Source organism: Panthera uncia, chromosome E3 (genome assembly GCF_023721935.1).
Source record: "Panthera uncia isolate 11264 chromosome E3, Puncia_PCG_1.0, whole genome shotgun sequence".
Taxonomy (NCBI): Eukaryota; Metazoa; Chordata; class Mammalia; order Carnivora; family Felidae; genus Panthera; species Panthera uncia.
The window spans coordinates 34,895,204-34,921,238 of NC_064815.1; the positions used below are offsets into that span (position 1 = coordinate 34,895,204).

General features: G+C 57.6%; 1 protein-coding gene across 2 annotated transcripts in view; it reads left to right on the plus strand.

Moving 5' to 3' along the window:
- The first annotated feature begins 3,288 nt into the window (after positions 1–3,288).
- Positions 3,289–26,035, plus strand: part of RAB40C (RAB40C, member RAS oncogene family) — a 29,260-nt gene continuing 6,513 nt past the window's right edge. The window contains exons 1-4 of one of the 2 annotated variants that reach the window (XM_049639088.1): positions 3,289–3,444; positions 3,931–4,154; positions 23,190–23,250; positions 23,738–23,798. In XM_049639088.1, coding sequence (XP_049495045.1) covers positions 4,013–4,154; positions 23,190–23,250; positions 23,738–23,798 — 264 coding nt within the window. In that variant the 5' untranslated portion in view covers positions 3,289–3,444; positions 3,931–4,012. Of the gene's footprint in view, positions 3,445–3,753; positions 3,802–3,930; positions 4,155–23,189; positions 23,251–23,737; positions 23,799–26,035 lie in introns of those variants that run through there. The other variant, XM_049639089.1, reaches the window with a different exon arrangement.

The window sequence follows — 26,035 nt, forward strand, 5'->3', positions numbered from 1 at the left end:
GCCCTACTGCCCCAGACCCTGTGGGTTCCTATGGTGCCTTTTTGGTCTGAGGCAGGGAGGTAAGAGTTCAGAGGGGCTGGGAGCAGTGCAGGAACCCAGCGGAGGGCCCGAAGCCCCTGAGGAGAGTTCGCCCAAGACTTCCCCGAAGGATCACACCCCCGGACGGGCCTCCAACCTACAAAGCAGGGACGGTAGCACCTGCTCCACAGGCTGTGCTGGGAAAGGCCCGGTTGAAAAGCCTGCATACGGAGCCCAATTCCTCGGTTTGTCCTGGGTGATGGGGAGCAGGCGGTGGAGCTAAAGCCACCGGAGCCTCTTCGGGGGAAGTCCTAGAGGGATGAAGGATGCTTCTGATTTAAAATCTCTGAAAAAAAAATTAAAAATAAATAAATAAAATCTCTGGGGAGGGGATGATAGTGGGTTCTCACCCACCGCCCCTTTCAGGCAGCCTCAGAAACCAAGAAGGAAAGTGGCAACCCCACAGTGCTTCCAGTCCCGGAACGAGGGTCTTGGTACTTCCGAGCAGGGAGCGGGCGGCGCCAGGGCAGAGCCGCCACTGACCGCTGCGGGAGAGGCCGGTCCCGTCACCCCCAAGCACCCTCCCTGCCCTGCCAGCTCGAGGTTCAGGGGTGGGCAGACACCTGCCAGCTCCCTTGTGCTGCGCCAGTCAACACTCAGTCCCTGGCCCCTCTGGGGACTCGGTCCCCCACCTCCCAACAAGACCCTGCCTTTGGCTGTTTCTGTAGCATTGTGTGAGGCGGGTGGCTGTGCCCTTCCTGTACATGTGGAGGCTGTATCTGCTGCCACCCAGCATCCAGGGAACAGCCATTTCGCAGGAGGAGGGCGTGGCCTGAGCAAGTGCACGAGCAGGATCGTCAGGGCTCCTTTGCAGGTTACAATCGAGCCAGGTGGCCCTGCCCATCCCTAGTCAGTCTCTGCCCTCAAGTGTCCCGGCTCTGTGCGTCCCCAGAGGACCAGGAGCACCAGAGGAGAGTCTCTGAAGGCAGGTGAGGAAGGCCCAGGTGCTACTCACCCAGCAGAGGAACCAGCTCCTCAGGAAGCCCCCCAGGCACCACATCAAAATGCTCAGCGGCCTGCCCGTGGCACACTTCCCGGGAAAGGCTGCTGCAGCTTGGGGACGAGGTCACTGGTGTGGTGCCATTCACGCTGGGGTCGGCTGCCTGACAACCACCTGCTACTGGAGGGATGGCCTAGGTGACCATGGGAAGAAAGTTCTTGCAACCAGCTCCTTACTTCCTGGGTGGACATGCCAGCTGGGCTGTCCTCAGCGCAGCACACTGGCGGATGGCCCTTGTGGGGACATGCCTGTTCCCTCTGCACAGATGTGCTTTCCAGGGAGCCCTACCTCTCTGTGGCCTCTCCGCTGCACGTAGCACTCAGCGCCTGTTCTGGTGAGGGCTGTGCTTGGCTCAGCTTCGGCAACTAATTCTTTTATTAACAATTTTACTGAGGCATATTTTACATATTATACAATTCACCCATTCTGTGAGCACAATTCAATGATTTTTATTCAAGGCGAAAAAAGTGCTTTTATCATTAAATTTTTAAATGCTTATTTTTGAGAGAAAGAGAATGAGCGGGGGAGGGGCAGAGAGAGAGAGAGAGGGAGGCACAGCATCTGAAGCAGGCTCCAGGCTTTGAGCTGTCAGCCGGGAGCCTGACGAGGGGCTCGTACTCACCAACTGTGAGATCATGACCTGAGCCAAAGTGGGAGGCTTAACAGACTGAGCCACCCAGGTGCCCCAGGGCTACTCATTATTAAGCGTCATGTGTAAATAATGTTCTCATAAAAATGTTATCAATGAAGAGAAAGCCACTTTTTTTAAAGTTTATTTATTTTCAGAGAGAGAGAGAGAGAGTGCGAGCGAGCACGTGCAGGGCGGAAAGGGAGATGGGAGACCCCAGCAGGCTCCGCACCATCAGGACAGAGCCCATCGCGGGACCGAAATCACAAACCTCGAGATCATGACCTGAGCGGAGACCAAGAGCTGGAGCTACCCAAGTGCCCAGAGAAAGTCACTCTTGATCCGCAATCCCAGAAGAAAGGATCCTGTCATACTTCCCAGACCACTTCCTATGGACGTATTATGCTTTCATAGACCTAAACCTGGAATCAAATGTGTTGTCAGCTTTTTAAGAGCATAAACTGAAATCACACTGGATAGACCATGCTGTCATTTGCATTCTTCTCATCTCTTCTCACGACAGCGTTGTTTGCACCTCATCTCGTTCACTGTAGAACTGCATGAACGGGGTTGATTCAACAGCTCCCAAACAGCGGTCCTAGATGTTTCTGGACCTTCAACATGACTACAACGTTGTAGTGAAGTTCGTTGACCTCGTTTCTGAGGACTTCTCCAGGCTAAATTACGAGCCTGTCCGACCCCCTCAAGAGAGCTGTTTCCCACGTCCTGGCCCACAAGCGCTGTTGCCAAGCTGATGGCTGGAAGGGGAATTATTTTGCTTTAATTTCCATTTTGCAGAGTGAAAATGCGTCTTCACACGTGTTCACAGGTTCTGCATACTTCTTTGCCCACTAAGAAAAATAACCCTTTCTTCTTGTAAACAACTGCGGGCTGACTTCCTCCTGGAGGCCCCCCAGTCCTGCCCCGGACCGCCACGCCCCTCTCCTCCTGGGACCCCCACCCTGCCTGACTCGCTACGACCTGGTGGGCGGCGCGGCTCCTGCCTCGAGACCCTGGGGGCAGGCCCCGTGCTGCCGTCCTCCCAGGCGCCGAGGTTCGAGAACTTTGGGCCTTCGCAGTCGTGCACCGCGACCTAAGGACCACCGGGCCAGGCCGCGGCGCCCCTTACCTTCCCCAGTTCGCGGGAGGGCTCTGAGCGCCTCTGGCGACCCCACCCCCACCGGAGAGGAAGTCCCGCCTCCCAGGCCTCCCCTGAGCGCCGATTGGCCGGACTCGTCCCGCCACGCCCGGGCCCCGCCCCAACGCGGGGAGGGCGGCTCCCGAGAGCACAGTTCCAGCGGGGCTGTCTGCCCTCGCTGAGGTCTCTGCGGGAGTAGCGACCGCAACTTGTTAGAGGCTTAAGTCCTCCGGGACCCAGCCGCGTCACCTGACTCCCGGGGACGGCCACCATCCTGCTCCCGCTTGTGGGAAGGGGGCGTATGCAAACAATCTGGAGTCCCAAGCTCCTGATTGGTGAGCATGTAGGGAAGGGAGGAAAGCACGGGGTGAGCGGGGCGGGCTTAGAGGGGCCGTGATCGACGTGTGGGCGGACCAGTGGCTCTGGGAGGATAGGCAGCGGTGGCCAATGGCGACGGGGAGGGGGCGGGCGAGGGCCGAGGTGTTGCGAGGGCAGAGAACGGGATTGCTGTTGACTCGGAGGTGCTCTGCGGGAAGCGACGGGGGCGGTAGAGGTGCTGACGGACGTGCCGGCAAACCAGAGGTTCCGGGAAATACGGAGGTGAGTAGCCAACGGCGACGGCGACCAGGCAAGACGGTCAGCATCTTCGCAACGCTGCGTGGGGAACGGTGGGGGCGGACAGTCGTGACGGACGTGCGTATGGGCCAATGGCGATGAGAAAATGCCGGCGGGCGACCAATGAGGATGGCGTGGAGGTGGGGCGACAGGAGGCTTCTTGGTGCTGTGTGGGAAACGGTGGAGGGGGGGGGGGCCGGCGACCGTGACGGACTTGCGCAGGGGCCAATGGGCCTGGGCGGGCGGGCGGGGCGACAGCCAATGGCAGCGCTCGGTCCGGGGGCGGGGCGGCGAGGCAGCTAGTCTCCGTGCGGGAAGCGGCGGGGCGGCGGCAGCGTTGAGGTGAGGCGGGCGGGTGGCGGCGGCGGCGGCGGTGGTGGTGCAGGTGCAAGCGGCGGGGGCGGGGGCGGAGGAGCGGGCGCGGCTCGGGCCTCGCCGGCCGGCCCCACTCACCCGCACTCCGGCCCGCAGGTCGTTCCGAGGCCTCCTCCCCGCCGTGCTCCCGCGGCCGGCGCCGTGGGCATGCGGGCGCGGCCCGCGCGCGCGTGAGAGGATGGGGACGCAGGGCAGCCCGGTCAAGAGCTACGACTACCTGCTCAAGTTCCTGCTGGTGGGCGACAGCGACGTGGGCAAGGGCGAGATCCTGGAGAGCCTGCAGGACGGCGCGGCCGAGTCTCCGTACGCCTATAGCAACGGTAAGGCCGCGCTCCGGGCCCGCCCGGCCAGCCCGGCCGGCAGTCGCGGGGGCCTGCCTTCTCGCGTCCACGGCGCCCGGACCGACCCCGCGCCGGCGGGGAGCGGGCCTGCGTCCCCGTCTCCTCTTTCTTCCCCGGAGGAGGCCCCCGGCGGCGCCGCGGCAGCCGGAGCCGGAGCTCTCGGCGGCTTGGCACTTTGCTCATCGGCCTGAGGCCTTCGTGGGGGCTGCGCGCTAGACGGGCGGCCGCGACTTGGCGGCGAGCGGCCTGGTGGCTGCTGGCGCCCCCGGGGCCGGCAGTGCCCTGAGAGGGGCTGTGAAAGTGGGGGCCAGGATGTAGGTGCGGGGGCTTCTGTGCGGCGCACAGCCCGTGAGCAGGTGTGCCAGGGGTGGCCGGGCCGCTCCCGTGACCCCGCGGCTGCGCCCCGGGAACCGGCGCCGGTGCTGGAAGGACATGCCCCGCTCTCAACGCTAGTGGCTCCGCGGCTGAAATACGCAGCACATACGCGTCCCCTGCGAAGGCAGTTAACACGGCCAAGTGCAGCGGTGGGGCCGGTGCCCCCTCTGTGCTGGGGCCCGTCCCAAGCCACGTGAACTTGGGGTCCCTTTAGAGGAACCAGGAGAGCCGCTTCGGAACGTCAGCACCCAGGTTTTGCAAGGACCTCTGTGCTCCCGCAGGTAGTTTTATCTAATTTTACCTCTTCAGGTCTTTGTTCTCCACGCCCTTTGTTGCTTTGTTTCTTGGACTCTGGTCGGTCCTGTCAGACTGCTCTGAGCGTTTGCTGTTTGCTAAATTGCTCGCCTACAGGCGGCTGGCGGCGTGGACGCTGTTTTTCCCAACCTTTCGTTTTAGGACTTGTCAAGGTTGTTGGATCACCTGGACCGGCCGCACGCCCTTCCTGCTGGGACGGCCTCGGTGGTAGGCAGCCGCCGCCTCGCCTCCCAGAGCATGTGTTCTCAGCCCTTCTCAGAGGAGGTCCCTCGAAGGGCAAGAAGGGAGCAGCCCTGGGTGTGTTGTGGGTGAGGGAGGGGCCCTACTGGGGCCTCAGCGTGCCCCGTCATGGGCTCCTGCCACCTCGACGGTCGCTGCGCAGTGACGGTCAGAGCTGTCTTTCCTGACAGTGAGCGGTTGGCTGCCTTTCCAGGGGGAGCCGCGCTCCCCGGAGGCCGGTGGTGCGCGTTTACAAGAGCGCGAGGGGCCCTGGCTTCATCAGGGGCAGCAGCGTTTTTCTGGAACCTGGGTCTGTGCTTTTGAGGCCTAGCTCAGCCTGCCGGCAGCTACTCCAGTCGGGTGCAGTGAGCACTCAGGGCACACAGAGCCACGAGTCGGAGAGAGGGGTCCCACCTCCTGTCCCCTCTGTCGGGTGGTGGCGGTGGCTGCCCTAGTTCCTGTGGCACGTTGACTGAAGTAGGGCCGGTATTGAGTAGAGCATGGCGACCTGCCTGAGGCCAGGGAGCTGGGCCAGGGGGAGGGCCGTCTTCCAGAAGTGGTGAGGAAAGCCCACCCTTGGAAAGGCCGCATGTGCAGTTGGGGCCAGGGCACACTCACAATTCCCATCGAGTAGAAAATACGAAGCGCCAGCCTCTGCGTAGCGTCCTCAGGGTTAAGACGTGTGCAGCAGGGGAGCGGGTGTTTGTGGTCAGGGCATCAGCTCACGGACCCCGGGGGCCAGTGCTCTTTCGCCGAGTGAAGTTGGTGGTTCCGAGAGCGCCTCTTTCTTCTCTGAAGGCTTCTTAAGGGAGACTCTTGAGGGTTTGGGGAGCTCTGGAGCAGCTGGTTCTCGGGTTTCCGTGAGAACCTAAATTCGCTTTTCGGAAGAGTTAATAACGTTCAGGAATTTTTTTTTAGTGTTTATTTTTGAGGGAGAGAATGAGCGGGGTGGGGGGGCGGAACGGACAGGATCCGAAGCGGGCTCGGTGCTGAGAACAGAGAGCCTGATGTGGGGCTTGAATTCACGAACTTCGAGATCCTGACCTGAGCCGAAGCTGGACGAAGCTTAACCAACTGAGCCACCCAGGCTCCCCGGGAATTGTTGTATTTTTGATTCTCTTGCAAGGGATATACGTGCATTTCTTTTTCCCATTCACCGTTGAAAGCCTTCAGCGTCTCTCCTGGTTTCTTTGTGTTCTGCCTGAACGTGCATGGTTCCTGTGACCAGGAGCGGATACCCCATGGCAGGGAAATCCCCACTTCGTGGAGGACGGGTGATCAAAGTCCCTTCCTTGGGCCGACCTGATTCCTCACCTGCATCGAAGTCTCGCCTAGCTTGTTCTTGAGGCAGGTATGTGAGTGCGCGTCGTTCTTCTCGGCTTTGCAGACACGGGAGTCATCCAGGTGGCCTTCCTCGTGCTGGCACCCACAGCGGGGACAGCCGTGTGCGACACTGTGCCTGTGCCCCAGGGAGCCCGCAGCAGGCTCTTGCTCTCTGGCCGGGCCGCTGTGCTCTGTGCGTGCAGGTCTCCGTGGTCTGGAACCGTTCCCTGCAGGAGGTCTCTGTCTCCCCTAAATACGCAGCAGTGGTTGTAGAGGAGGCAGGCGCCGTCTTTGGGGGAGAGGCGTGCTCTGCCCAGAGGTCCAGCCGGGCTACCTGCCGGGACGTTACGCTCCGGAACCAACGTGCCAAGGGGTCTTGGTTGTGAGAGCTGGCTGGAAGGAGGTGCGGGTGTTTCATGAGCAACTTCTACTCCCGAGTGCACCCCGGCTCTGCGTCTGCCCTGGGGGTGTGTGCTGGCCGCCCCCGGAGCCCAGGGACGCCCTTGCTGTGGGTGCACGGGCCCGCTGCCACCTTTCTGAGGGCAGCGAACGTCTTGGCGCCCACAGGTCTTCACCGTGAGGCTCGAGGGCTGACGAGCAAGTGCCCTGTGGTCGATAGGCCCACGTTCTGAAAGCCTCCCTAGCGGACACGAATCCATCCCGGCCTGTCTGCTTCTCCCGCGGTCGGTGTGGCTGGGAGCTGCTGGGTGCGCTTTGCGCCTCGGGCGTGGCTGGCGGGTCAGCAGGAGGAGCGGGGCGTTTGTGACGGGTGTGGACGGAGCCAGGCAAGCGTGACGTCTGCGTGAGCTTCTGGGGCCTGCTGGTTGCTGATGTCTGTGGGAGCGAACAGTGCTTGCCGTGCCCGTGGGGGGAGCGGTCCCGAGCGTCGGCCACAGCCCCTGCCAGCCACCCGCTGGCTAGGCTGGAGCTCACCGTTCCCCCAGCTCCACGGTGCTTCCTCGGACGGTTCCGAACATCTCTTCCCGCCTGGCTGGAAGTTGGTGTGTGTCCTCAGCGCCAACCCAGGGGAAAGGCCGTGCTGTTTTCCTGAGTCGGGACGGGTCCCGGACGGTATGCCTGTGGCGCGTCATCCGCTGCTTTGTCCCCAGCGTTGGAGTGAGATGTGTACCCGGGAGGCATCAACTGCTGCGTGTCCTGAATGGACAAGCGGCCCGTGTGCAGCGTGTCTGTGTTGACAGAAACTTGCTGTTGTCTCTGGGCCACCGCACAACCCCTCGTAGTCTCTTTTCTTTCTCTGTGTGTGGTTGGTGCTTGTGTCTGGGTTCTGTCCGTTTTCCGGGCGATTTACTAGGCTTTACCTTTCTTCTGTCAGATGCCAGGTTCCAAGAGGGGCGTCGGCCCTGAGTGTGAGGTGTGCCCGGCACGGTCACAGTGCTGGGCTCCCCCTTGGCTCTCTGTCATCTCGTTCTATCCACCACCCTGTGACGGAAGCACCACCATCGTCCCGTTTTGCAGATGAGGAGCTAAAACTCAGACAAGCCGAGACTCTGCAGCTGTCACAGGCAGCACGGGGCCTGGCACCCATTGTCTCCCTAGGCGCTGGCTGCCCGACCCCCTTCTCCTGGGCCCTGAGCAGCTGGTTGCCGAGTTCCTGGGTGACACTTCTCTCCAGGCTTTGTCGGCCGGAGTGTGGCTGCTGGGCACCTGGTGCTGATGGGTGTGGGTGCCCTCTTCTCACCACGTGCCCTCCCTGGTCCTGGAGCTGCCTCCCCCGCTGCTCTGGGACGTGGGCCCAGTCATTGAGGCCTATTTGTTCTGCCTTCACTGCATTGCTCCTGCCCTGCCTGCCTCTCTCCTAGCTGTGACCAGCAGAGCAGAGCCCCAGCAGCTCCCAGGGTCAGTGGCTAACCAGGGCAGCAAACCACCAGTTTCCAGTGTATGCGACTCATCTGTGCGGGGCTGGGTTTCTTACCTGTCCCTTTGCCAGAGGCGCTCACCTACGCTGTGTGTGATGTAGAGATCGGCCTACCCCAGCCGGACAGGGTGGCAGGCTGAGAGGGGCAACGTTCTGTTTCTGCTTCCGGACAAGCTGACTAGGCTGATTTGTAATTTGAACTGGCATGGGCTTGCCTAAATTTTCTTAAAGTGGGTAGGTAGAATATTTTACTTTCTTTAAAATTGTTTATTTTTTGAGAGAGAGAGACAGAGACAGAGAGTGAGCAGGGGAGGGGCAGAGAGAGAGGGAGACACAGAGTCAGAAGCAGGCTCCAGGCTCTGAGCTGTCAGCACAGAGCCTGTTGTGGGGCTTGAACCCACGAACTGTGAGATCATGACCTGAGCCAAAGTTGGACACTCAACCGACTGAGCCACCCAGGCACCCCATAGAATATTTTAAATTTTCAGTTTTTTTTTTCCCTCCAACCTGCAGCAGTTTCCATAAGCTCGAGCGGATAACAGAACAGGTGTCTCAGTGACATTGCCCTGTCGTGTTGGGTACACGTAATGTCATTGTCCCCGCCAACAAGCGTGTGGCTTGGATGATGAACTAAACCGAAGTGTGTTTCAGGGAGGAGACCGCAACAGGGAGCAAAGGACGCAGGCAGGAAGGGTCTTTCAGCCACGTCACTTCCTTTCGTAACTGGTAAGGTGCGAATTTGCCGGTCCCTGAAAAGTTGACCACATACCTAGTCTGGGGCCCGTGGCCAGTGAGGAGGAGAAGGGAGAGGGTGGAGTTTCAGCCGGGCCCCCGGCAGTGGGCAGCACCTAGTGTGGGTGTTGGTGGGTCCTGGGGCCACACGGGTCAGGGCGTCGCCATCAGGCATTTGGAGAAAATGGAGTAAGGTCTCAGTGTCCAGCACCCTGGCTTGGAACAAGGTGGCCCGTGAGGCTGGGTTTACTGCCCTGGGCATTCAGGGGAAGGAGGCTGGGACTGTGAGTGCAGGTGTCAGAGACCCGGAAGGGGGCCGACTGCGCCAAGGCTGGGTGTATTGGGTCGCCCTTAGGGTGGGAAAGTGGGCCCCTTAAGTCTTTTGGGAGTGAGAGTAAATACAAGTGAACAAAATGAACTTGCACTTTGAGCCAGGGGACACCCGAGGCTTGCTTGTTGTGACTGTGCTCACGTGGTCCTGGTAGTGAAGGAGAAGTAGTGAAGTGTCCACAGCGTGCAGTTGTCTCCTGCCAAGACTGGAGCGCTGGGTACCTCATCGACTGTGGATGTGTGTCCTTCGGAGGGTAGAGGGGGGCCAGGGGAACAGAGGTGACCGGGTAAGCCTGGCACTGACGGATGTGGTGGGGACCCCAGGACACGAGCGGGACGGTGGGGTACCACCAGACAAGCTTTGGCCCTTCATGGTGCTAGGCGTTTATGTCCAGAGGGGTACGGCCCTTTGGCTGGAATGCGTGAGGGGGAGGCGATTTGGGAAGTGATTTGTGCAGGGTGAGCGGCCGGTGCTCAGAAAGACAGGGCTTCGGGATCGCGAGGAGGGAGGGAAGGTCAGGAGTGGTCTAACCAGGAAGGAATGCAGAGGGCCTGGTGTCAGGAGGCCAGCCTCCTGGAAGAGAACGTGCCGGCATCTCTCAGCAAGAACAGAGAACGGAAGAAGGCCCGAGTGCTGGCCGCAGGCAGACACTTTGCGGATCTTGGAAAGCGTCAGAGTACGGACAGTCAGGAGCTGGGTCATCGCCAACCTGGATCTTCCTGGGCAGCAGTGCCCATCACCCAGGCCGAGCTCGGGTGAGCCCCTGGTCATCAGGTCTGTGCAACACCTCGCTCGGGGGACGGCTAGTGGGTTCGGTGACAGTATCCGGACTTGAAAACACTGTGTACGGCCTTGAGCAACTGAAGGAACAGGGTGGTTTCGTCCTTCCTGGGTCTGATGTCGGCAGTCTTCAGAGTGCCGGAAGACGTCGGGAGCGGAGTCTGATTTCCTTATAGATGCTGTTTGGACAGGGACCAGCTATGTCCCTGAGCACAGATTTCAGCCGAGGTATGGCACGTGGCTTCGCGTCACCGTGCGGAGGCTGCCGCGCTCGTGTGTGACGTGGCTCTCCCGCGGGAGCCAGAGGTCCTGGGTGCGTGTGCACACTTAACAGCTCTCGTGGTCACTGGGGCTGGCAGGGAGCTGGTTCCTGGATAAGTGAGAACAACTTGGTGGTAGTATCATCAGTAAGAGGATCTCCCTCATTTTAAGTCGCTTGGCCAGGGCCACACAGAGTTGTCAGAGGTGGGATTCTAACGAAAAACAATGCATGGAAAGAAGTTTAACTTTATTTTTTTTTAATTGTTTCTTTATTTTATATTTGAGAGAGAGAGAGAGAGAGAGAGACAGTGAGACAAAGCCCGAGTGGGTTAGGAGCAGAGGGAGAGGGAGACACAGAATCAGAAGCAGGCTCCAGGCTCTGAGCTGTCAGCACAGAGCCCATTGTGGGGCTTGAACTCACGAACTGTGAGATCATGACTTGAGCCGAAGTGAGACACTTAACCGACGGAGCCACCCAGGCGCCCTGAGATGTTTAACTTTAAAATTACGTAAGTATATTGCAAAGTAATTGTGTAAGTATATTACAGAGAAAATCTGGTGACACTCAACATTAAAAATGTGCCGGGGTATGTATTTTGTGCTGTAAGGGAGTCAGCAACATGTGTTATCCAGAGCCTTAAAGAGCCTTCCCTTTTGACCTAAGTAATTAGGAATCTTTCCTGAGGGATAATAGGGGACACAACTGAAGAAAGTCAAGGCTTTTTTTTTTCTTTTTTTTTTTTCTAACGGTCCAGCAGTAGATATATGGTATATTCATAGAGTGAGATATTATATAGCCTTTAAAAACGCTGGTTTGGGGGGCACCTGGGTGGCTCAGTTGGTTGAGCATCCGACTTCAGCTCGGGTCACGATCTCACGGTCCGTGAGTTCGAGCCCCGCGTCAGGCTCTGGGCTGATGGCTCAGAGCCTGGAGCCTGCTTCCGATTCTGTGTCTCCCTCTCTCTCTGGCCCTCCCCCATTCATGCTCTGTCTCTCTCTGTCTCAAAAATAAATAAACATTAAAAAAAATTTAAAAAAAAAGCAAAACAAAAAAACACGCTGGTTTGGGGGCACCTGGGTGGCTCACTTGGTTAAGTGTCTGACTTTGGCTCAGGTCATGATTTCATGGTTTGTGTGTTCAAGCCCTGCATCAGGCTTTCTCGGGTCAGCACAGAGCCCACTTTGGATCTTCTCTCTCTCTCTTGCCCCCCTCCCCAAATAAATAAACATGAAAAAAAAAATATATATATATATATATATTTATTTATTTTTAAAAAAAAGAAAGAAAGAAAGAAAAATGCTGGTTTGGAGTGCCTGGGTGGCTCAGTCAGTTGAGTGTCTGACTCCTGATTTTGGCTCAGGTCTTGATCCCAGGGTTGTGAGATCCAGCCCCGTGTCAGGCTCTGCACTGAGCATGGAGCCTGTTTGGCATTCTGTGTCTCCCTTTGCCTGCCTCCCTCCTCTCTCTCTCTCTCTCTCTCTCTCTCTCTCCCTCTCTCTCCCTCTCTCTCACACACACACACACACACACATAAACAAAACAAACAATGTTTGTTTGGAGGAATGACCAGTGAATATTCAATGAAATGAGGAAATCTTTGATATCTTGTTAAGTGGGCAAAGTATGTCTAATTACATAGTGTATAAATGTGTGTCAAATGAAAGAATTGGGCAATGAAATACGAAAAAACATTATGGTGTGTTATCTCTGAATTTTGGGCTTATGAGTAATTTTTGTATTTTTTGTAAGCGTTCTTTATTTTGCCAAGTTTTGTACACAAGGGGTGCTTGCTGTTTATGAAAGCTTTTGCTTTGGTTTGCTCTGCTGTGGGTTTTAAGGCATTAAGGAAAAGCTCTTTCACGGAAACCGGTCCACAAAGTGGCCCAGAGCCCTCCTGAAAGCCAGCATGTAGCCTAGAAAGGCATTTTGAAATTGATTAGGTAACTTCTGCTTCCTTTTCTGTCCTTCCCCAGGCGGCCCCTGCCTTCTTTCCCCAGCGACAGACTTACTTGGGCCCACAGTGGCAGACCCTGGCCTGTAGAAGGGCAGGCACTAGGAGCTAGCGGGCTGTCCCTGTTCCAGAACATCTGTGCCCTCGGCATCCAGCTCTGGTCAGTGTTCAGACCCATCTCGTAGTGTAGTTCAGCCCCTGGCGGTCAAAGGGCCTGTTAACCTAAACTCCATACAGGTCCTATCCTGTGGGTTTATCATTTTTTTAAATAAAGTTTATTGAGATCTAATGTACGTGTGATGAGATGTACCCATTTCAAGTGTATAGTTCAAGGAGTTGACCAGCGCGCATACCTACATAACCACTGCCTTATTTGGCGTAGGGAACGTTTCCACTTTGCCTACACATTCTGCCATGGCCCTTGGGAGTCCAGCCCCCAGCCCCCGAGGGTCTGCTTCCTGTCACTATAAGGTTACTTTTGCCTCTCCAGAACTTCCTGTAAATTGAGTCACGCAAGATGGTCCTTTGCCTTGTTGGTTTTTTCACCTGGCAGGACGTACGTGAGACTGGCCGGGGCGCACACCATAACCGTCTCTCCTGTTCCCGAGCCCCGTTCCTTTGCGCACATAGACCCCAATTCGTTTATCCTTTTACCTGTCAATACACTTCAGAGTATCTCCTGATTTGGGCTGTTGTGAACAATGCCAGTATGAGCGAACGTTCTTGAACAAATCCTTAAAGTTTTTTTAAACATTTGTTTTTGTGGTACATGTGCATATTATGTTGGCCGTTTGTTACGTGTGTGATTTAGTGGCATGAAACACATTCCCAGCTCACGCGTCCTTGTGTGAATGTGCCTCTGCGAGTGGGGTTGCTAGGTCACATGTGTGCGTGTCTGCCTAATTCATAAGAAATTGCCACACTGTGTCCAAAGCCCTCTGTCATTCTGAATTCCCACCACCAATACTGCGTTACATCTTGGCAAATGCTTGCTGTTGTCAGCATTTTTTTTTTTCTTATTAATCAAACTACGAGGTATAACCTGTGTACCAAAAGCCTGGATCCATTTAAAATTTGCAGTTCAGGGAGTGTTGACAGGTGTGCACACCTGAGAAGCCATCGGACACCCGTGGTCTCTGCATCGGCCTGTCTGCTGCCAGATCTGGCAAACTCTGGTTTTCATGTTACAGACTCATTTGTATTTCTGGGGTTTTTCTAGAAGTGGAATCACACAGCACTCTTGTGTGTCTGGATTCTCTTTCTCCGTTTTCATTTCTTTAAAAAAATTTTTTTTTAATGTTAATTATTAATTTTTGAGAGAGGCAGACACAGCATGATCAGGGGAGGGGCAGAGAGCGAGGGAGACACAGAATCTGAAGCAGCTCCAGGCTCTGAGCTGTCAGCACAGAGCCAGACACGGGGCTCGAACTCACGAATTGTGAGATCATGACCTGAGCCGAAGCTCAACTGACTGAGGCCCCCCCCCCCCCCCCCCCGCGCCCTCTCTTTCTCCATTTTCTTTGAGATGTAGACGCACATCTCACACCTTTGTGTTATGTAGCATTCCACTTGTGAGGACTGCAGTGCGTTTATCTCTTCTTCTGCAGTGGACTTTTGCATGGCTTCCGTGTTTGGGTTTTTCTGAACGGTGTTCCTAGGAACATTCTCATACCTGTTTCTGATGACTGTATGTATACGTTTCTGTCGGGGATACACTGGTGAGTGGGTTTACTCCAGCCTTAAAAGACACCAAACTGGTTTCCATGTGGTCCCGTGGTGGCGGGGTGACAGTTCATCTGCCTTCCTTTTATCCTATTACTTTGTAACAGCCTTGCAGCACTGGGTCCTTAGGATCACCTTCTGTTACTTCACCACCCCCCAGTGGGTGGGCTTTAGTTTGTTAATAATGCAGTAATTAACCTTTAGTTACTTTTACACAAGGTACTCGAGCCCTGTTAGTGCTGTAACACATTATCTTACAGTTAGTTATGTGGTCACAGGTCAGCAGGCAGGACGCTGGGGGTTGGGCTCTCCCTTTCTGTGGGCTTTAGGGGAGGTCTGTTTCCTTGCTCATGGGCTCGTCCCGCCCTTGTCTTTGCTGACCGTGAACCAGTAGCTGCCCCAGCTTCTAGAGACCATCCACATGCCTCGCCCACCTTCCTTTTTCTCCGTCTTCAAAGCGGGGTCAAGTCCCTTTCAGACTCGGAGTCTCTCCTCCTTCAGTTTCATCTCTGACTCCGCCAGGAAAGAGTCCACATCTTTTAGGGCTCCTGACACATCAGACCTCAGGCCTACCCGGATGACCCAGGGCGCTCTCCCTCTCAAAGCGCACAACTACCCAGGTGCACCTGCAGGGTCCCCTCGCCTTGTGGGATGCATGTTCACAGGCTCCAGGGATTAGGAGGAGGGCATCCCCAGGGACAGGGCGAGGGCATTATTCTGCCCACCACACCGTCATGAAAAGTTCTCTGTATCTTGTTGGTTTGGTTAGATTTTTATAGGCTGGTGAGAGGGATGCAGGTCTGCATTTCTGGTAGGTACTGGTGGTCTTAGTTATTGCTGTGGACTGATGTTTGTGTCTCCTGACCCCCCAGGGAATGGTCAGGGGCGGTGCCTTTGGGAAGTGACTCAGTCATGGGGGTGGAGCCTCAGGAGTGGGATCAGTGCCCTTGTAGAAGAGACACCCCCCCCCCCCCCCAGCCCAGGGCTGCCTGGCCCCTCCCGCTGTCCATGAACCAGGAAGCTGGCCCTCACCACATACAGGCTCTGCTGGGGCCTTGTCTCCAACTTCCAGCCTCCAGAGCCGCGAGAAGTAAATCTCTGTTGTTTATAAACCACCCAGTTTCTGTATTTTGTCACAGTAGCCCGAGCCGACTAAGAAATTACTACAAACATCACCCACTCTATCAGCAAATAGTTTCTGTGAGTCAGAAGTCTGGTCACAGTGTAGCTGGATGCTCACTGGGTCTCAGGGTCTTTCTCGGGCTGCAGTCAGGTGTGGGCCGGGACAGGAAGAATCCTTTTCAAGTTCGTGTTGGCATGAGGCTCGGGTCGGCAGTGCTCACCGCCTCGCTTCCCAGCTGCGTGGGGCTGGGCATGGGCGGCCTGCCCCATCGAGCCAGCAAGGTAGACGCTGCCAGCGGCATGGTCCCATGCAACATGATCGTGGAGGGACGTCCATCACCTTGGCCCCCCTCCACAGGTCAGTAGCAAGTCTTAGTTCCCACCACCCTCGAGGCGAGGGGCGGGACCCCGGGCCCATGTGAGAGTGCCTGCCACGCTGCCCACCATTGCTTCCTGTCCGCTGGGGGCGTGTGCAGTTCCCTTGTGGGTCCCCAAGCGTGCCCTGTGCTGCGACGCACATCTCCTCAGCACAGGCATGTGCCGTGGCCTTCCCCGGGGGGGGGGGGGCGGGGGGCGGTGTGAAGGCTGCACACGTACGTGCCGGGGCCACCTGGGCCTGAGGCCGGAGTGTGGGTCCCAGGGCGTTCTGTGTGTCCACCTGCGCTGCGGGAAGCTTTTTCCGGTTCTTGGAAGACCAGCATTCCTCTTCTGCTTCCCGGCTATCTTTGGGGACTTGAGGACAGCTCACCTGCCTTCCCTGGGGAGTAACATTTAGGAAACAAGAGCTGCCTGTGCTGGGTTTAGACGCCCGGTCCTCTTGGAAGCACACGCTGGGAGGTGGGGTCCGGGAGCTCCGTGGGTGGTGTCGCTGTGAGAGCGTGCTCGCCCGGAGCGCCGGGGACCCACTCCCGTCAGTGGGCCGCTGCGGTGGGGACAGCCTGCGGGGTTGGCCTCCTCTGCCTCGGGACACCGCTGGCACGTGAGTTTCAAAGGAAGACACCAATTAGCATTTTGTTTCGTTCTGTTTCGTTCCTTTTTAAATTCCTTTTTATAAACTTCCTCTCACTGTGAGGCATTTAAAAAAATTTATGTTTTATTTATTATTATTTTTTAAGTTTCTTTATTTATTTTGAGGAGGTGGGGGCAGGAGAGGCGGAGAGGAGACAGAGAATCCCAAGCAGGCTCTGCGCTGTCAGCACAAGAGTCGAACGTGGGGCTTGAACCCATGAACCATGAGATCATGACCTGAGGTAAAGTCAGACATTTTACCAACTGAGCCACCCAGATGCCCCTATTTATTTTTGAGAGAGAGAGAGAGAGAGAGAGAGAGAGAGAGAGGGCGGGGCACAGAGAGAGAGAGAGGGAGAGAGAGAGTGTGAGTGGGTGGGTGGGGCACAGAGAGAGAGAGAGAGAGAGAGGGAGAGAGAGAGAGAGAGAGATCGAGAATCCAAAGCAGGTTCCAGGCTCTGAGCTGTCAGCACAGAGCTTGACGCGGCACAGATCATGACCTGAGCCAAAGTCGGACGCTTAACCAACAGAGCCAGCCAGGCCCCCCTTACTGTGAGGAATTTTTACAAAGTCCTCCTGTGGGGTGCCTGGCTGGCTCAGTTGGTAGAGCATGTGACTGTTGATCTCAGGGTTGTGAGGTCAAGTGCCACATTGAGCATAAAGCTTACTTTGAAAAAAAAAAAAAGTCCTCCTGTGGCTTTTAATCATGTTGTACAGTAGCTGGATAATTACCCATTTAGTGTTGCCTTTTTTCCATAAAGACTGGACCCTCAGGGGGCGCCTGGGTGGCTCAGTCGGTTGAGCGTCCGACTTCAGCTCAGGTCATGGTCTCTGTGCTGACAGCTCGGAGCCTGGAGCCTGCAGCCTGCTTCAGGTTCTGTGTCTCCCTCTCTCTCTCTGGACCGCTCCTGCTCCTGCTCTGTCTCTCTCTCTCTCAAGATACATAAACATTAAAGAAAAAAGTCTGGAAGCTCAGAGAGGTGGTGCGACACACGTGCTGTCTGGGCAGGTGACGGGACACCCTTCCTTGCCTGCTCCCGTCAGACGGGTCCGGCAGGCGTGTGGGAAAGGGCCACGCCCAGAGGTCAGCCAGGCTGTGTGCAGGGTCTCCATTCTGAACAGCCCCTGGTCCCTCTCCACAGTGGAAAACTGAGCCAACAATCTCAGTTTCCGCACAAAGTCAAGCTGACCGGGCGGGTAGCCGAAGACACTTGGTTCTTTTTGGTGTGTTCCTCTCACCATGAGTCCCATGTAATTCCTGGTGACAGGGGGTCTTCTTGGGGGGGGTCTGTGGTCCTCAGTCGGTGCTGACAGTCGCGTGGGCATTGGTGAAGGTCTGAAGGAGGGAGCTGAGGCGGAGAGCGTGTGACCCGCGGCCAGTTCTTTATTTATTTATATATATATTTTTAACGTTTATTTATTTTCGAGATAGGGAGAGACAGAGCATGAACAGAGGAGGGCCAGAGAGAGGGAGACACAGAATATGAAGCAGGCTCCAGGCTCTGAGCTGTCAGCACAGAGCCCGACGCGGGGCTAGAACTCACGGACCGCTAGATCATGACCCGAGCCGAAGTCGGCCGCCTAACCCACTGAGCCACCCAGGCGCCCCGACCCGCGGCCTGTTCTGTCGGGTGACTCCTGTTGGGACATCACACCTCCACTCGGGCCAGCGGCGTGGCTCTTGTGCCACCTTGTCTTGACAGGCTGGCCACGTGGCCACCGACGCCCCACCTGGTGGCAGGCGTCCCACCCCCAAGCGTGAGAGGCCAGGGGCGACAGAGGGTCATGTCCTGCTGGTTGGTGCCGCCCGTGGCCAGCCTTCATCCTGCGCACGCCCGCAGCTCTGGTCACAGCCCCTGGTGAGGTGGTCTCGGCGGGAGAGGTGTACCTTGGTGAGTCCCCCAAACCAGCCGGGAGGGGGACACTGTCAAAACCTGGCGTTCCCGAAAGTTGAAACCTCATGACCTTTTCTGCACCGTTGCTTCCTCCTTCCACCTCCCCTCTCCGACCCGTCTCTTCGAAGAACGCCGCAGTCCTCAGCCCGTGATTATGGTGTTCCTGCCCCTCCAGCCTCTGTTGGTGTTTTCCTGGGGCCGGGAGCTGCTCACCTCGCACTGTCCGGGCTGTTGTCAAAGGCAGGGACTCGAGGCCAGTGACGCAGGGACATGGTGTCGGGGGGCGGTGGCCGGCGCCATCCTCGGCCCTGGCAGGCCTCGCTGGACCAGGGCTTTGCACACGCCCCCACCGCCCCGAAACGGAGCGGAGTGAGGCTGGTTCCGGGTCACGTGCTCTGCCTGCACGCAGAGCCAGATCCCGCACGCGCAGGCGCGCTGCAAGGTGAAGTGGAGAAGTGCTCGCCCCCTACACCATCTGTGCTCGTGCGCCGTCGTACTAGATGCCGAGGCGGGGGCGGTGGAAACGTACCCGGTGCGTGTAACACCCGTGTTACGACGGGTGATGTGATTTTTTCCCCCAAAATGGTAAAGAACTTTCGGTAAAATTCCGCACAAACGAGACACCCGTGGTTCACAAGGTGGTGGCGTCCCTGCCAAGTGTGGTGTGCGCCTGGGACACACACGCTGCGCAGGACAGGTCAGGATCTCCGCTCAGAGTGAGGGTCACGGGAACTTCACCTGTGCAAACACCTGGCCAGATGTTGGAGGTGTTTTCAGGACTCAGGATGATTCCCTGTGCTGCACAGTGATCACGTGCATGGCAGTTCACCCGGAGTCCCTGGCCTCTGCCTCCTGAGCTTGTGACAGCAAGACATGTCCCCACGGTCTCTAAATGTCTCCCTGGAGGGACCCTGGGTCGCTCTTGCCCCCGGTGCAGCTGTGGTACAGCTGGCAGCGATGTGAGCCCCTTTACTTCCCGGAACGATGCCTGGTGTAGAGTAGGAATGTAAAGGGTAATTTGTGTCAGGTGAATTGCCACTCCACTCAGAGACCCCAGTAAAACAATAGAAAAGACAGTCTCAAAAACCCGTGACTCCGTCAGGTGAGAGAGGCTGACAGGTTGGGAAGCAGGTACCGCTGCCAGGATGAAGTGCAGAAGCCCGAAGGAGGCTGCGAGGCGCCGGCAGGGCCCCCGGGCCCCTCTGAGCTCAGCGCCGGAAGGCAGGGCTGAGCTGGGCTGGGGGGCGGCTGGGCAGGGGCACCGCAGGTCTGCTCCCGGCGAGGCTCAGGCGTGGTGGAGGGCCGGCCAGCCCTGCCTCTGGTGCTCAGGCGGTGTTCCCCTGCTGCCCCGAGGCGGCAGCCAGTTCTCTGCTGGGACAGTCCCAAGTCCAGGAGGAAGGACCTGCACGCCCCCCGAGGCTCCAGGCAGCTCTGCCGGGAGCCCCGCGTCAGTAGAGTCGCCGAACATCCTGCAGCTTCTTAGGGTCTCTCGGGTGGACATCCAGGTGCTGCCCCACTGTGAGGAAGACAACAATCTACTAAGTAGTAGTGTTACCTGAGGTACAGAGATACTGGCTCCAAGAACTAGGAACACGGTGTTATTCGAAAGGAGCGTTCAGAGGGCCAGAAAGAGCGTTTAGAAGTTAAACTAGAGAGAGCAGCAGATGGGAAAGCAAACGGGTGCAGCCACTCTGGAAAACAGTATGGAGGCTCCTCAAAAAATTAAAAACAGAACTGCCCTAGGACCCAGCAATTGCACTACTGGGTGTTTATCCAAAGGGTAAATGAGTCATGACCTCGCTCTTGATGAGTTTGAACCCTGCATGGGGCTCTGTGCTGACACTGCGGAGCCTGCTTGGGATTCATTCTCTCTGTCTCTGTCTCTGTCTCTGTCTCTGCCCCTTCCCCACTTGCATTGTCTGTGTCTCTCTCAAAATAAATAAACTAACTAAATAAGAAGGATCGTGAATCAGAACAGCACCTGTCTCCCCTGGGTGCCTCTGGCCACCTGCCCCTGGCCCCTCCTGGCCTCCCAGTGCCCTGTGGTCCATCCAGAGAGTGTTCGTAAGTCCTTGGGCCTGAGACCTGCCCAGGATGACTCCTCCTTGTGTTTGAGCTTCGTGCGTTGAGCGCGTGCACTGCGGTGGCTGGGGCCCAGCCCGTGAGAGGCCCGGTCGCCCCCGGTGCCCTCGGGCAGCTGTTCCTGCCCCCGCTAGCTGATTCTGTTCTCAGCGGTCGCGCCTGTGCCATACAAGCCACTCAGCATTTTGAATGAAGCCTCTGGTTATCATGTTTTCCAAGAGACGCTCGGTATTTATGGACTGAGGGGCTGAAGTAGGGGGAGGAGGATTGAAATTCTCCAGCAACAGATCCGGAGACCCGAGACGTGTCCGAGCCGACTCAGCACTGAAGTCTGGTTGGTTCCGGCACAGGTTTACGGCAGGGAGATCCTGCCTTTCTCTTTGGACTCTCGTCTGTGTTTTCTAAGGCTCTAAAAAGTACGCTTTAAGTTTCTGTCCAGATTTGGGAGGTGGGGATGTGGGGCAGGGCAGTCACGAAGCTCTCTGCCCCATCTGGACCTCTCGGCCAGCGACCAGGCCACCTGCAGCTGGGCCCTGCTGTCTGCTTTCCGCAGGCCCCTCGCACGGGCTGCCCGGTCTTCCTCGGGGATGGGAGGGCATGGCTCCGAGCCGTCTCCGGGCTCTCCTGTGTGGCCTTCCCCGAGAACCCTGTGCTCTGGGAGCCCTCTGACCTAAGCTGGGTGGGCTGTGCGGCAGGAGGGGCCAGGAGCAGAGCGGACCCTCCCCTCGGTCTGGCTCCCAGCTCCGAGTGCCCATCTGCGTGGGTCCCGCTGTGCGCATGGCCAGGCCTTCAGTGGAGCTGCCGGTGGGCAGAGACCGGAGACCGCCGTGGACGCGCTGCCGCATTGGGTCGGGTGGAGCGCAGGCAGACAGGTCAGCGGGGTGCCGGGCTGCACACGGTGCGGTCCACGTCGACGTCGTCTCCGGGGCCTTTCCTGGGCGCGCCCTCCTCCCTGCGGCTCCCAGCTGGGCTTCCGGGAGTTGCCTCGGGGGGACTTGGCGTCAGGGCGGCCCCTTTCCTGGGAGCCTCAGAGACGTCCTGGGCGGTGTCCAGTCCCCGAGGCCCAAGCCTGCCGGGCTGATGGCCACCCGGAGGAGATGTTGCCCGGAGGATGGGCGTCCACACCAACAACCTTTCTGGTCATCTCTGTTTCCCACATGATCCTCCTGTGGTCCATGTCACAGCAGCTGTAGAGCCAGAACCAAAAGGAGGCGAGTTTCAGGTCAAATCTGTGCTGCTTTTTTGACAGAATTACAGGAGCTTCCTCTGAGGGTCAGGGGAAGGGCAGGTGTCGAGGAAAGACGGTGGGACAGGCCTGAGTTTGCTTCTTCCGAGAAGTGTCTCTGTCACTTGGGAATGTGTACAAGACAGTCTTCTCCCTTTTCTGTGTGTTGTGGTAAAGCGTACGTAGTCGAAGTTCCCCGCCTTAAACGTTTCTAGGAGCACAGTTCAGTGGCAGGAGGCACATCCCCGCTGTGTGGGACCACGACCGCCGCCCATCCGCACAGCTCTCCCACGGCCCCAAGCGGAAGCTCTGTGCCCACCCCTCCCCTGCCCCTGGGGACCACCGTCTCCTTCTGTCCCCAGGGGCACCCGCACCGTCTTCCCGTGACAGGCGTTATGTCACCGACCACGGCGTCCTCGAGGTCCATCCGCGTCCGAGCGCGTGTCGGAATCTCCTCCCCTTTAAGGTACAGGGCTAGTCCGCTGCGTGGACAGACCACATTCTACCCATCCGCCGATGGGCCCATGAGCTCCTCCCGCCTTTTGGCTGCTGTGAATAGTGCTGCAGTGAGCGTGGGTGTGGAAATACATCCGTGTTTGATTCCCTGCTTTCGTTTTCGGTTGTGCACCCAGAAGTGGAATTTCTGCATCATAAAGTAATGGTGTTTAATTTTTTGAGGCATCACCTGAGTGTTTTCCGTGTGTCTGCGCCCTTTTCTGTTCCTCCCCGCCGTGCACGACGGTCCAGTTTCTCCACATCCTTACCAGCGCCTGTTATTTTCTTGTTTGTTCGTTTGTTTTTCTAGAACTGTCTGAATGGTGCGCGCGGTGACATCTCGTTGTGGTTTGATTTGCATTTTTCCTGATGATGGGTGCCGTTTCCGTGTGCTTATTGGTCATTTCTGTATCTTCTTTGGAGAAATGTCTACCCAAGTCTTTGGACCATTTCTTAATTGGATTTTTTGTTGTTTTTTTCGTTGTCGTGTTTCCTTCTCTATTCTGGATATCAGCCCCTCATCAGATACTTGACGTGTAAATATCTTCTCCCATTTTGCGGATTCCATCTTCATTCTGTCGAATGTCTTTTGACGCGTGGGAGCCAGGTTTAGGGGCACACTTGGGAGTTCGCCAGGCAGAGGCACAGCGAGGGTAGAGGCACCGGTGCCGGAGTGGGTGTGCCATATGCACAGTGTGAGAACAGCACCTGCATTAAAAATGCCCATTTGCAAGCCCTCTTGGAGGAAGTGTTATGAAAAGACAAGAAACCTGTGAGATATTTAAGGGTTAAAGAGGTGGAGGGAAGACAGAGCTTGTGCAAAGTTTCCAGATGGCCCACAAAGCACTAGAAGATGTTACATGTAAGCTAAGTGTCCCTGCTCCTGCCGACTTCTCTTTACATGAAAGCGTGAAAAAATAAACACTAAAGATAGGGCAAGCATAGGTCTTTCAGAAGGCTCTCCAGGGAAATGGCATTTTAGGAATTACTTTACCCTTAATAATGCTCCCACCACGCTCCAGTTGCCAGTACCTGGGGACTGTATTGAGCCCAAGGACCCAGAAGCACACCGAGCCTTCGGGAGGTCGACGACAGGACCTACAGGAAGTAGGTCAGCATGGAGATGAGCCATCCTCCTGCAGCCTCCCTCCCTGCAGCCGGGGCTCTTGGGGCAACACGGGGGTGGCCAGCTCGGGTTGCTGGGCTGGAGCCACAGGAAGGCTCGGGGGGGTGGCACACCTCTCGGCCCTGGCGGGCCCGTTCCCAGGCGTCGCCTACAGCTGCCCTCTGCTTCCTTGCAGGCATCGACTATAAGACGACCACTATCCTGCTGGATGGACGGCGGGTCAAGCTGGAACTCTGGTGAGTCAGGCCATGCCAGGCAAGGTGCCTGGGGGCAGGGGCTGTGGCACCTCAGTGTCATTGCACAGTGCCTGAAGTGAGTCAGGAACCCTTAAAGAGACCGGGGGGCGTCCTGGTTTACATTCACGTGCATAGCCATTTGCACAGACCCTATGTCAGTGTGGAATGGACTTCGCTCCGTGGAGCAGAACCCAAAAGTCCGAGCCCAGCTCCCTGTTCCCGTAGAGACTCATTCCCACAGTGGTCATGGCCGCTCTCCCCTTGCCCTTTACTGGGCTACACGTTAAGGAGCATTTTCCAGAACCTCAGTGTGGAGGCGTAAAATCCCACAGGGGTGGGGTTCTCCAGCCCAGCGGGGCAGGGTTCCAGGGAACAGAGGCCCGTGGGGGTCAGCCAGGGCACGCTGTGGGGGGGGGGGTGGGCGGGGGGCGCGTGCCTCCCAGGATTCACGCTGTGCGTGCTGCGTCCCCCGTCCCCTGTGTTGCAGGGACACATCGGGCCAGGGCAGGTTCTGCACCATCTTCAGGTCCTACTCCAGGGGCGCGCAGGTAAGCCCAGCATCATCAGTGCGGGTGCCGTTCTCCAGGACAACCTCCCCGGCTGCTGTGTTGTCACACCCCACGTGCGTCACTCTTTCTAAGCAAGTCTTGGTGTTCGAACACCCGGCTTCCGCTAGGAGTTCAAACGAGGATGTCCTCTGAGTGACGCAGCCTTGGCCGTCAGAGCTCCGTGGCGCCAGTCGGCGTCCCGAGCTCTGCGGGAGGTGTGGTGGGAGCCTTGGGGAGCCGCTCAGTCACCGGTTCACCGGGAAGAGGGGGCTGCCCGGGCAGGTTGGCCGGGATCACTGTTGAGGACTTCAGGGACTGAGCATCGGAGCCACCGCGGAGGGGGCTGCTGCAGGCCCTTAGGGGCAGGGGCGCCTGCCCGTTTCTGTCTGCGCCCCCAGGTTCCCCCAGCGTGCTTACGCGCTGACTGGGTCTGTGTGGTTCAAGGCTAGGCGAAGGGAAAGTAGCCACACCAACAGAGCTGTGGACTCTCACTGCCGGGTCGGGTTTGTCAGCTTTGATTCAGGGCAGGCTGTGACCCCCCTGCGGAGGAGACCCCTGGAGTCAGAGCTGCCCTGCACCCCAGGCAGGGTCCCCCGTCAGGAGCACCATACACGCGTGCAGGGACCTGGCGCTTGGGCACGTGGCCGGGCCTCTGGCTGTGGGGCACGGGCCACAGGCGGGTCTGCACTCAGCAGGAGCAAGCGCTGCCTGTCACCAGCCCCCCACTCTGGCTCGGGCTTGAGGGGAGTCCCCTGGGCATTTGTTTTGCTTCGTGAGCAGGGATGAATGCCCAGCCACTCCCGTGCTACTCTTTCTGGTCCATGGGACCTGGGAAACCAGAGGGAGATTTCTTCTGTGACAGAGTCGGATGGAGTCTGAGTAGATGTCGACAGGAACACCCAGCCCCAGCCTTTCCTCCAGGGCCTCCTGAGTGGGAGCCTCTCTGGCATGGTGATCGGGAGGAAGACCCCAAACGGGGCCCCCATCTGCTTTCTGCTGAGGTTGGGGTGGAGGACCCCCAGGCTGGGCTTGGGAGCTCCTGTCCTGGGAGCTCTGCCCCTGGAGCGGCCAGCTTGGTGATGTGACCCATGCACAGGCTACCCCCAGTGCGTGCCCGATGCCTGGGGGGGCCCTGCAGAGGTGGTGTGCACCCGGCAGGTCCTAAACTGAGCCTAAGCAAGGAAAGACAGAGCGACCTCCGGGTGTGGGTCGCAGCTTTGGGGCCTGTCAGCTTGAGTGAGCACAGGGAGAGTTCAGGCACGCACGTGTGGTCCACGGGCCGCTTTTGCTTCAAGGCGGGACGGCACGTGTGGTTTTATACATAGGAGACGAGAAGGCTGTCTTCTGACCGCTAGTGTTCGTTGTCAGTGGACCACGGGTCACTGGTGAGTTCCGACGTGTTTCTTTTGCATTTTACCATTTCCTAACTTTGCTACAATAAACGCATACTACTTTTGTAATAAAACGGAAAATGAAGAGATGGGAGGAGTTACGTTGGGTATGATAATAAAGGCCCCCTGGGAGATGCTGAGAAAAGACCCGAGAGGCCTCGGCTGCCCTGCCTGCTGTGAGTGTGAACGTGGGACAGACCACAGACACCCACTTCTGTGTAGACACTTGAGGACCGAAGCAGCAGCCAGGCCTGCACGTTCGCCAGACTGTACGTTCTGAGGAAGCACATCCTGTTACCACGTCCACGTTCTCTCCAAAGCATCCAGCCCAGTCGGTTGTGTATCAGCTGTTGCTTTTGCTTTGCTAGCCCTGGGGGTGCTGGTCGTTTCGGGGCTGGGTGGCCGGCAGCGGGCGCCGAGTCTGGGGTGCTTCTGCCTGTCGTGCTTCTGTCCCGTCTGGTGGTGGCAGTGAGGACGGTGGGGTCTGCCTGGTCAGCACTACCTGACTTTGCAGCTGATGATACCGCTAGTGGAGTTTCCTCTCTCCTGTCACTCTCCTACCCTCGGTTAAGGTCAGAGAGGCCTTGCGGGTCCCGTAAGGTCCAGAACACAGAAGCCCCTGGCCAGCCCCTGTGTGTTGTCACCTGCCCCACAGCGGTACTGTCTCGTGGCTCTTGCCATGAGTACCTTTCTGTCCTGGACCACTGGACTGTGGCCCGTGTTTGCTGTTGCTGGGTGCTGAGGTGGCCCTGGGAGGCCGGTGCCTCCCGTTGGGGTCCCCTGGAGTCCCAGGGAGGGGACTGGGGGCCAGGAGCAGGGAACGTTCTGTTCAATTGAGGGTTTGGG